Here is a 12,381-nt window from a genome sequence, read left to right on the forward strand (position 1 = left end):
TGTTTGCATCTTTTACTACAAATTGTTTCCAAAGTACACAATACATCTCTAGATTGATCCTTTCTTGACATCCAGTCATCCACTGGTTGCAGTTAATTTTAGTGCAGTGTGAAGGAAAATCAATTAGCAAAAAATAAAAAATAAAATACCTTGCTTCAAACAGGCATTCTATGATGCACATTTAGTTGTTTTGTTTATCATTAATGGTACTTCTTTGTCACATGGCAATGCAGTTACAAGCAGGGCCCACTTCAGGTGCTTGTGGAAAGCTCCAACATCTGCATTTATGAGGTATGTTGTCACAACATGGGCCTTGTAAAAAAACAAACAGATAATGTTAGTTTATGTGGGATGGGATATGTATTTAAAGGGCAAATGTTGCAAAACCACTTGTATTGTTTGTCATTTTAACCAGGCTTTCAGACATTGCATCACCTGTGGCTAATCTAAGGTGTCAGGCTCAGCGTCCATGCAGGTCTCCCAGGGGTTACGTGGCATGCGGGGCATGGAGATGAGGAGCAGGGCCACTCCACTGAGGATGAGCAGGGTGAAGGCGGCACAGGCGCAGGTAAAGGACCAGGAGTAGTAGTATTCAATCCAGATGGTCTCATCACTGGCGATCATGCGCTTGACAGACTGGCGCATTACCTCGACAGAAATGACGATGCAAAGGCCTGCATGCCAAAATAGAAAGAATTGGTTGCTATGATTGTAAAAGCAGATGCTTCACTCGCATTCATGGTCATTTTGTTGTCATTACTGTTTAATCAAATGCTGTTATAAAAGCTACATCAACTCTCAGCCCTTATTGCCACCTCCAAATGATTTAGAAAATCTGTGTCAACTCGTTTTAATTAGCAGCCTAAATAATATCCATCGCCAAAAGAAAAGGTGTGCACAACGATGACACTGACACACCTCACTTCAGCTTTAACACAAGAGACAACTGTAGCAGACAGAGCCTGTTTTGTGATTCACATTATTTGCCACGTCTGACCTGCAAAGCCGAAGAACATCCCAGCAGGCCGAAGCAGGTAGTCGCGTCCCTTCCCGAAAGAGAATATGACACAGAGGGTGCCCAGGATCAAGAGGAACAGACTGAAGATGGTGATGGCTGCTGCTGAAATATTGTACTCTGAGACAGTAAAAGGAAACAAAAAGGGAGAGATATGACACAAAGTAAAACAGTGAGGCGGCAAGAGTGAGTAAGAGATGGAGGAAAGAGAGACAGCAAAGTGGCAGCAATAACATATTGAGAGAGTGGTATGGGAGCAGAAGGTGAGGTTGCAGTCTCGTTTACATAATAATTGTTTCAATATTACACTCAGGCGAGTTATGACACAGACAATTAGCCTTTAAATTTGCCTCACTTTAAAAACAACAGTTATCTATTCAAACTGGCAATAATGTCAGATAAGATGCTGCAGGCTTATAACAAGATGATTAGAGCATATCTCTCTCTCTCTCTCTCTCTCTCTCTCTCTCTGCTTTCAAATGAAGATAATCTAGTCTTTCATTCTGTATAACACTCCAACTGTGATAGAAATGATCCTTGGAGCACTGTGGAGTAACACTGAGTGTAAAATAACCTTACACTTAATCTCTCCAGTGAAGGTCAGCTGTCTGTTTGAGGACTGTCGGTCTGTATGAGTACACACGTGAGTCGCTTTATGCATTTCACATGTGCATGTTTCTGGCCAATTTTTTTGTGTCACGTCCATCAGATTTTCAGGCTGCCCAAATTTAATCGTTTATTTCTTGTATTTTATTATATGTAATACTCTCTGCTTGTACAATAAAGCTCTATACCCCTTTGACACTGTTCATTTTATTTTTTCATCTTTTACATAATGTTTTGCACCTGCTTTTGAAAATACTTTTTTATACCTGTTTAAAATGCACTCAACCAATGCTCTTCTTATATATTCACACCATGTTGTGTTTATATATGTAGTTACAGTTTTAAAAAGTGACTATTAAATTAATGTAAAGGAATACGTTTCCATAATAATAGACCATATAAGAACTCTGTAATTGCCTGCCGTTATGAGTAACTAGCTGTGTTCCCCAAGACACGCTTCCCTGTGTTCGTCTATAGTCAAAAGCTGAAAGGGTCGGCTAGCAAACATAAGGAAGTAGAGGAGCTGTTTCCCTAAAAATATGTTTTCTTTAAAAAAATAACAATCTTACCAAAGCCGGGAGGATAAGAAGATGAAAATCTGAGGATATTGGAACAGATTTAAAAAAAAACCTTATATAAAGGATGGTGTGCATTTAATGAGTTTGGGTTCAAACGTTTCCTCATTATATTGAAAAAAAAAAAACCAGGCTGCATCAACATTTCCTACAAAACAGAAATGCTATTGCACATTAAAGGAATGTGTAGGAGACCGAGTTGTAATATATGTGTATATTAGGGGTCTTATACTGTATGTGACACATTTGATATCTGAGCATATATCCACATAGAAAATGCTGGGTTCCCTGATTCACTGTACACATTTATTTACACAGAAAGTTGGGACTGGAAAAAAACAGATCTGTTGTAACATGTATTCTGAGAGGCAGTGAGGAGGCACCCACCTTTCTGGGTCTTCACTTCAAAAACTTCAGCTTCTTCCCCCGAGGTGAAGTGTTTGAAGTAGGAACAGTTTTGTGCTGCAGAGTAGACAGGAAAAGAAGGAACGTGGTGTGAAAGAGAGAGAGAGAGAGAGAGATGAAACAAAAGGGGAAGAGAGCATGTGGCTCAGGTTGTATGTAGCTGTGTGTCTGCAATATCAATCAACGTAAACGGGAAATCTCTCAATGGATCCCATTAAAAAAGCTAACACAAACACACACACACACACACACACACAAACAAAACACATTAAGGAAACACAAGGTTGTGCTTGCCATTGTAAATTTTTTTAGATCAGTAAAGAATCAACATGCACAACTGTTGCAGCACATTCCTCTTTGGCTGTTTCATCTGATGCACGTTCCACTGTTATCCTAAAATAAAAAGTCATACACTCAAATCCTTCACTGTTCACCATGTTGGCTGTGTATGCAGTGTACACAGGAATGACACATTTCTGCACTTTGGTTGCCCAAACTCACAATCTTCAACATATAGGAAAACGATTCCTGGGTGCAGTCATTGCCCATACATCCATCTATCTATTGGCTCTATCTAAGGGCAGCTGGGCTGTGAGAGGAACGGGTGGAGTGGACGTAAAGGCCAAGTCAGTGTTCCCTATTTCCTCCACTCACCATCCTTTCTTGCTGAGATTAAACCCATAAAGCAGACAGGTGCTCTCTCTGTCTACACAGAGATGGACAATTTGTGTGTATGTATGTGTGTGTGTGTCTGTGTCTGTGTCTCTGTGTGTGTGTGTGTGTGTGTGTGTGTGTACAAGGCAACCGAGGCACTGTTACCCAGAATTTTACCCAGGATGAAAAAAAAAATCATTAAAGACGTAACCTAGCAACAGGCTGCTGCTGGTCTTGGCTAGTCCTATCTATTTACCAATGTAAAGGCATATCAAGAGGAGTGTGTGCATGTGGCATGTGCGTGTGTGTGTGTGTGTGTGTGTGTGTGTGTGTGTGTGTGTGTGTGTGAGGGGATGGACAAGCTGGGGAGAATCGGAGCAGCGTGGATCTGCAAATATATTATTGGAATTAGTCTTCTCTCATTCGCTGTCTTTACCTCTGAGGCTAAACTAATGTAAGCTAATATGTGTTTGGGCGTAGATATAAGATTATCTCTTCACTACATAAATACAACAGAAAAAGACCTTTGGTTTATACAAAGGAAGCTTCAAAAGCCTGAGCCTCTTGTTTTCTGCGTGATCCCGGTGAATTAAGAAGGATAGGAAAGAAAATTAAAGTTAGGATAGTGACAGATTTTTTTAAGTTGAGTAATTAACTCTTGTTAAGCCCCACCTCCCACTTAATTACTGTCGCTACGCCTGTCAAGCTTTTCATTCTAGCATGGCACTTATGCAGTTTTCTGAGTAATAATCGAGAAATCCAAAGCTCGACAGAGCTGCAATTCCTAGTTACGGTTGCTATGATATGGGCTAAATGTGTTGTGATGGTGATTTTGCTAAATGTTATCCAACCATGTCATCAGCTACATTGGCAAGACTGTTCTAGTATTACAATATGTGATTTGTGTTTCTGTGATTTTGCCATTTTGAGTCATTCCATAATAACAAATAGCTTTTATAACACGGACAGCAAATATGGTTCTAAACTCATAAACTAAAAATCAACACAATGACAGGAAAAGCTTAAAACTTCTTCAAAATGGGCGGTTCTTACTTCAGTACTTTATCTTGGTGCTAAAACAGATATAAGAAAGGAAGAGCAGTTTCTCAGGTGTGATTCATCCAAATGATTTAACCACTTTGCTACTTTCTTGTCACTGGCAGCCTCAGTATGCTAGGCCAAAAAGTTGGAAAACTTTAACTTTTGTTGCCAGTTTCCATAACTATGACACATCATACTGGTTGACTTTACTGTTACTGTTTGCTAAAAAACAAACAAGTGCAACTACCCACATTTTGTAATGAAAGTAAAACACACTGCCAACATATTTAGATGGTGAACATTTACTGAGGGGGAGAACATCTGGATGCGTATCATTGACCTTGCAGTCATGCTAATGGGGAGATTTAGTTCCAGTGGGTGAGAGTGATTAGAGCGAGGCATCGCTTGTCATTTTAGTTTCGCCTCGTTCCACTAAACTCTGCTACCACCTTCCTCTCTTTGACATGCAGCTTCTCTTTTACCCTTACCTTCCTTTCCTCTGTTATTACAGTAAACCTGTCTCTATTTTTCACCTCAACTCTGTCTTTCATTCCTCTTTAAGTTTAGTATTGATGTGGTTTTCCTTTTCGTTTTACTGTTGGTTTCTAGGATGGCATTTCCATGTTTTTAACTATGACAATTCACATTTGGTCTTGAAAATAGCTTCTATATCTTTTGCAGGAGTGTTACAGAAAATGTTATTTTAGGAGATGGGTGGATAGGGGGGCTGTCCTTTTATAGCCACGCTGAATGACGGACTAATTCTGGGTCAATGTGAAAAGGATGGGTGGTGGTGGTTTGAATGGCTATTCCACTAGGAGGTCTGATAACTGGGACACAGCAGCACAGAAGAGTCCTCACGGCCCTTGTAAGTATATGCATGTATGAGTGTGTGTGTGTGTGTGTGTGTGTGTGTGCCTGACCTTTATTGTGAAATTCAAAACATTAAAGTTTGTATGTCATCCTCGTAGTCAACACAAACGACATCTCATTCGGTTAGTGATGGAATGTCTAATATGTTTTCCTTTTATATATCTGAAATGGGAGTGATAGAAATTTTAAACCTGAAACTTGTTGCCACACCTCCGCAGTTTTGGCTCTGCACCCAAAGCTGGCAGACTAGACAGGAAAATTATTGGGCGTCTAGAAAGTGAAAATGGTGGCTCAAGGTGACAAGAATGCTTTTGAGGGTATGAATTGGGGGCACCAGCATTGTGTCTCTGACAGAAGCAGAGGAGAAGGATGTTTTATTTGAAGGTGTAAGTGCACGGGTGGCAATCTCTTTCCCTAGGACTAGAAAAGTTGACCTCTTGGAAGCTTTAAGACATATCTGATGATAATCTCCTCTCCTTCTTCTTTGCGCCCATATGTGTAGGAACACACGTTTGCGCACAAAAGCATCTTTTACGCTCTTTATTTCCAATCCGAGCAGCATGATGCGATCCACAAAGGGTTTGATTTTTACAGCACTCAAGCTGTTATGCGTCATTTGTGGGAAGCTCATTTCAAAAGTCATTTTGGTTCAACGCTTCGCTGGCGTTGTTATGCGACCCTTTCACAAAAGCAGTGTAATTGTGCCTACATGAAAAGGTGTTTGTGTACGTGCCTCGTGACGACTAACTCCCCACCCCCCCCCCCGTTTGGGAAAATGCAAATGTGTGTTATTAGGTCCAATCACCGCCTGCTTGTATATACTGTTCATCACGGATGTAATCTGTTATGGTGCACTCACAAACTACTCAGGTATTTTTTTTTTTTTACATCATTGTGCTTATGTGCTAAACACTACGACACACACTTTTTATAGCTTTAGTTACTTTGCCTATTCATATTAATTATACAAAATATTATGAATAATCTATGATGTATTAAAGTGGATAAAGAGGAGACTTTATTGATCCGGTGGTGAAATTCACAAGCTAGCTGCCAAATCAAACTTCCGCTGTTATTTTGGTGAAAGTAACTCAAAAGTAATGCAAAAGTAGTGTAACGCATTACAATTCAGAGACAGTAATATTGTAATATAACTAATTACTCTCAAATGACAGTAACTAGTAATCTATAATGTGTTACATTTTGGAAGTAACTTGCCCAACACTGCTGTAGTTGTGTTGTTAGCTACTCCATTAGGCTCAAAACTCAATGGCCGGTTATGCAATTGTTGAGTGTATTTTGCACAAAATGTTGAGACAAAATTATTGTAATATTTGTTCATAAGTACCCAATGGTATTTTAAGTTTAATACTGCATTATAAAATCAATGGAAACAGTCAATACTACTCCGTGTTGCAGACCTCGTTATGAGGTGTGTAAATGTAACGGTGTTGCCACAGGTTGGCTGGCTTGTTAAGTGCAAACACTGACTCCCTTAAAAACACCTGTGAATTTATCACATGTGAAACACTATTGTACATGTGAAATTGCACTCAAAATGTGAATCCAGCCAGGCCTTCAGTTTTTCTCTGTGGTCCTCTCTGCTGTCAAACTACATCAACCAGATTGAACTGGGTGGTGGATAGAAAAAGAACCTGTAGATGCCTTCTCTTGGCCACTGGTGAAGGACAATCAGATGGTCATTGAAACTCACTTTCTGAAGGTGGTAACTGGCCAATCAGCATCTCACCCAAAGTCATCCACATGCTACATACAAAGACGCAGAGGACTAGGATTAGTGACACACCACCACACTCGCAGATCCATTTCTTACAGCACCTGGGCCACAAATGGGGACAGAGGGGCTTGTATAACACAAACTCTTGAGCCTGACGTGGGAGCAAATGGCAGAGCTGTGGAGCCACGCACCAAATCCCTAGACCTTTTTCAGGTAATATGAGAGAATGACTCATTTTCCCTCATAAGCATAGTTTAGAAACACCTCTGTGGTTGTGGGAATGTAACCACTAAAACCATTAAAGCTGCTGATATCATGTTGCCGCACACTCTGGCAGGTGGCAGCCAACTGAAGGCTGAACTCCCTTCGCTGCTGGAAGCAAGACAGGTGAGTCGCCGACAAGTCTAGTCTGTCAGATGGCTTCTCTCTTGTGATTCCTATCCATTCCAGATTGTGTTGAGTATCGCAGAAGCAGTTGGGATTCTGCACACAGATATTTTGACACTGTTTAAATGCTGCTGTCAGGTTGTGGGGGTTACCGGTATAACTGGATCGTTCATCATATTTAAGTACATATCACACATTTCACAGGTCCATGGGGTAAAATCTCCAACTACAGCTCTTTAGAGATATTTTACACCAAGAAGGTGTTCTGGAGGCCCTCAGTGTGTCACATTTCTTGTCTGTCACATACTCTGTTTACCTGCCCTCACTTGAAAGCCCCCCACTCTCAATGCATACTATAAAAGTAAAAAATAAAATTGATCCCCCTTTCCCCGTCAACAGAGGCATCCCTGCCTCCAACCGCCCACGGAGACTTGTGTTTTCTTTCCCAATCCCCTTCCTCCCTCCCGAGTCTCCCAGGTGTACTCTAACTCGTGAGCTGGAGTGAAAGCCACACTTCATTAAGGCCTGTACTGATCCTGAGGTGCTGGAGTCGGAGGCTAAGTCAATGATAGAGTCAGAGTGAAATTTCTCTGTTAGGCTTCAAGGCACGCGCACACAGCCGTAGGCCAGCTAGACGCTCTTTATTCCAGCGCTGGCTCTGTTCGAACAGGGCTTATAATTAAAGCTACAAGGCTATTTTGGTGAAGCATATCTTTGAATACCAGAAAGAATGCTTATTTTTTGTTTTTTTTACTGTAATGTTCACTTCCATTAGGTAAGAGTTTGCCAATGGGTACATTTAAACATTGATCAAACCAAGGTTTATCAGTGGTATCAGAAAATACTGCTTGAATTAGGTGCATTCCCTAAAACTGCTCTCTAGACAATCTTGCATCTGGTTTGATCAAAGCCAATCTCAGACCTGCTGTGACACTGGGAGCCAGACAAGAGATGTTGAAGTTAAATAGCATCTATATTGAGTCGGAAAGTATGCTGTAACACTTCCTGTGAGGTAACGTGGATTTCATTTCTCATCTCTCCCATGGAGAGTCTGTCAGCCCAGACAGAACAGATTCATGTTTTTGTCATGTTAACTGTGAAGTACAACAGCGATGCTCTTCCATCACACACTTGACTTCAGCTGTTCGACTGTGCTGAATTGGCAGTCTGTTCAGAGACATCCTTTGTGGAAGACAATGATGGCTTCAGTGAGAAGCTGGCTATAGAACTGTTACTCACATGAACACGTGTTTGGACTGAAACAGGGTGGTAGAAAAGGCTGAGCACAATTGCTCTTATGTACAGACACTTCAACCTCAGACTGCAACCCTCTCTGTTCCCTCTTGACTTCCACTGAGAAGTCAAGAGGGAAAATATTTTCCTCAAAATATATTTTGTAGGGGTGAATACTGTTTGCATTGTCTGATCCTGGATATACATGTACAGGGACTGTTGAAAATTGTGAAGTGATGGCAAAACACCAGTACTGCATAGCTGAAATCCACATATGTCAAAGTCAAGGCTTAATTCTAACTGTGATACAAGTGAGTATATGAAAGCAAGCAGAGCTGTTAAGTCAATCTTTTCTTTGACTTGTATGCTTACACAGATACATAAAGCAAAACTGCAGTATAAATATTTATCATCCAGCTTTTTCTTTCTCTGGGTTTCTAAATCTAGCAAAATAAAAACTCCTAACCCTGACAATATATCCAGGATTATTTCAAGCCAGGTGAGCTGATAGTCAGCACCAACTCAACAAATTCACTTTGATAACAAATATAAATCTCATTTTACCGCTAAGTCAGAATATATTGTAAAATGTTAACCTCAACACTTAGCACAACAACAAAAAAGTCATCAAACAGCAGGTTTTCATTTACCAACAGTAAGAACAAAATACTCCGTACCTCCAGGTAAGCTGATGGGGCCGCAGCCTTTGCCCTGAGGGTCCTCCTCCACAATGAAGATACTTTTCTTGCAGAGCCTCCAGAGGCCAAAGTGGGCCGCCTCGCAGGTAGCGTTGAGCTTCTCTACCCGGGGGCTGAGCACGGCCCAGTGGTCAGTCACCACCGCCGCCAGCATCGACGACATGCCCACCACAATCACCACGGACGTGATCTTGACCTTAGTCGCCTGCTCCTCAAACATGTTGCTGCTCGATGTGTGTGCAAAGTTGTGTGTGTGTGCACGTGCCCGTGTTTGCACGCGTGTTTGACACGATGAAGTAAAATGCTAGCGTGTATGTGTGTGTGTATATGTGAGTGTGTGTGTGTGTGTGATCGTAAAGACTGCCTAGGACAGACAAGGTTGTCCTGATTGTCTTCGGTTGCTTGACGTCCGGTGTTGACTCCAGATGTTCCACCGTCTTGTCTACAGCTTCAACCCTCCTGTCCACAGCTCTTTCTTTCTCTTTCTCTGCCTTGTGCCTGGTGGTTAATGAAAGGGGGCCAGATAGCAGTGCCCTAGTTTCTACCTCTCTCCTCGCTTCCTCTCCCTCCCAAGTTGCCTTTGGTGAGCTAAGGCCATTCAGCAACGAGATGAAGAGGTACTGCTAACACCCATCGCTCGACCATTCTGGTGTTGACAAGAGTCCAGGTCAGGATTAGACACTTTCATTTAAAGTTTAGGCACAGTCTATTGATTGTTACCGTTCTAGTTGTGCACTTCTAACTACAACATCTAATGAAAACTTGTGTTGACAGTGCTATTCAATATTTAATCACAATGCCAAATACTGATGTTATCAATCTACCATTTATCTGAACCATTCTCTGTCTTTCATATTCTTATTCAGTCCAATCCGGCTCAATTGTCTCAGGCGCTGTGTGCCAGGGGACTCCTGGGGGAGAGATTTCATTTATTAGTTGTCATCTAAAGGAGCTGATCTACTTAACCAGCCAATCAGCAGTTAAGGCTTGAGACAAGGGTCCCACCTGTAGCTAGCAGCTGATCCAGAATCAGAAAGACAGAAAAAAGAGCTTTGGCATAGGATCGCTTATATTTGAAGTTCAGTTTATAAAGTCAAAATAGAGTGAGTTCTCAATTTATACTTTATATATTCTTATTTAATGAATTGGAAAATCCTAAAAGTGACTGTGACATGCTGCTGTATGTCTCCTTTTTGTAAAGCAAATCTTCAAAGATTTTCATTTTTATGTTTGACGATGTGTTGAGATAATAATTGGATTTGGCACACAAATGCTTTTGGAGGCTTACATATTGAGGATGGAAAAAAAACTGATACATCTTAAAGGCACAATCAACCCTTTTCCCTATGAAATACTTGGGTAATGGGCATACTTTTTAAAAACTGCTGTGCCCCACTTTAGACAGGACTCTGGCCCATTTTCAGCCCTGACAACTCTCACACAGTTCTAGGTTTTTAACACACTAATGGCGTTTTTCCATTACATGCTACCTGCTCGACTCTACTCGACTCGACTTGTTCGCAGCGCCCCGTCCTCCATTTTCCATTGCAGATTTAGTACCCCCTCATGCGTGAGGCGAGCGTGGCTGGTCGTCATAGCGACGCCGCAGGAAACTGCCGTGACCTAACGCAACACAAACACACAGAAAGTCAAAGGTGTGTTGTTTTTGACTCTCGCCATGCAGCTGTTGCCACAGCCAGAAGGCAAATTTTTTTTTCAAAAGAAGCTGGAGGCAGCAAAAAAACACACCGCTGGCTTAATTATTTAAAAATGGCGGTTTTGTTCAGGACACCCCCGTCTGTCGCTAGCAATGACGCAGTGATTAGTGACGATTCTCTCTGACCAATCAGTAGTCTGCAGGTTTTCACGTCACCTTTTGGTATCGGCTCAGCTCGCTTGGAACCTGGACGGAGGTGATGCTAAAAAAAGTACCTGTTGGCAGGTACCAGGGACTTTTTTTCGTAATGAAAAAACAAAAAAGGCGAGTAAAGTTGAGGCGAGCAGTATGGAAAAACGCCATATGGCAAAATGTTGAAAGGGCAAGAGGTAAAGGGAAAGTGTTTCCAGAGAATTGTTTGTGTGTGTGTGTGTGTGTGTGTTTGTGTAAGAGCGTAAAACAGAGACAGAGAAAGTCTGTTTGTTTGTATATTGCATACCCCAATTATATTAAATATGTGTTCATGTCTGTGTGTATAAAAAAGAGAGCTGGACAGAAACACCACAGCAAATCTGATGTTGCACACTTTTTAGAAAATGACTGAGAGAGCCAAAGTGCTTTCTGTAAACACCATTGGTACCTAACTGAACCCGGAAAATGATTATCAAAGATAAATCATCTCACTCGCTAGCTTAAAAAGAGAGGAGATGAGAGACAGTTGTGTTCATTATCACGTTCCACCTGGAAGCATTTGTGGCAAACCTGCCTTTATTTGTCCCAGAGGAGAAGGCTGTGAGAGCAACCGCTTTTCTAAGTGTGTAATGATAGTGTCTTTCGGCGCAGCCTGTCTTTCTGGGTGACCCTCTGACCTGCTTCATATGCTCACACTCCCCTGGTGACAATGGAGAAACCAAACACCTCACAGCTGCAGGGTCTCCAAGCAACAGCCAGCAGTGTGCTGCAGTGACACCTCATCAACGATACAAGTGACTCCTACTGGAGGGATCACCTCCTATCAAGCGAGCAGGGATGAGAAATACTGAAACAGATGACAGCATCTGGCAAGAGTCTCTGACTACATTACCAGAAAAACATCACCGGCAAGCTTTTCAGTACCTGAACAGTTAGAGCAATGTCAGAAACATACAAAATCACTTCTGCTGAAATCAGGATTGACACATCTAAACTCAGCAGTGATTAACTTCAATTACAGCTGCCAGCTTCCCTGTCAGAATTTTTATTCCAGGATGAAAAACCGCCTTAACTGGTGGCTAATTTTACCCATAACAGAATAGATTGCACAGCCTTCAGAGGGACCCGACTGTATTCATCTGCTAATGACAGGCAACATTACTCAAGCTAAATTAGATTACCCATGCCCCGAGGCCATTTCTATGAGGGTCATGTTAATATTCCTCTCTAAAACAACGGGATCAGTTACCATACACGCTGACGCCAACGTCACTCATTTGACCTGTCCAGCAAAAGCTGGGGCCATC

The 12,381-nt window shown here is 41.7% G+C and overlaps 1 protein-coding gene across 1 annotated transcript; it reads right to left on the reverse strand.

Moving 5' to 3' along the window:
- Positions 1-441: 441 nt before the first annotated feature.
- cacng1b (calcium channel, voltage-dependent, gamma subunit 1b) lies at positions 442-9,445 on the reverse strand. Its single transcript, XM_028599210.1, has 4 exons — positions 9,205-9,445; positions 2,584-2,658; positions 998-1,135; positions 442-674 (listed from the first exon to the last, which is right to left on the reverse strand). Exons 1-4 carry the CDS (start codon positions 9,443-9,445, stop codon positions 442-444), a joined length of 687 nt encoding a protein of 228 aa, XP_028455011.1.
- Between the last annotated feature and the right edge of the window lie 2,936 nt (positions 9,446-12,381).

Source organism: Perca flavescens, chromosome 15 (assembly GCF_004354835.1).
Source record: "Perca flavescens isolate YP-PL-M2 chromosome 15, PFLA_1.0, whole genome shotgun sequence".
NCBI lineage: Eukaryota > Metazoa > Chordata > Actinopteri > Perciformes > Percidae > Perca > Perca flavescens.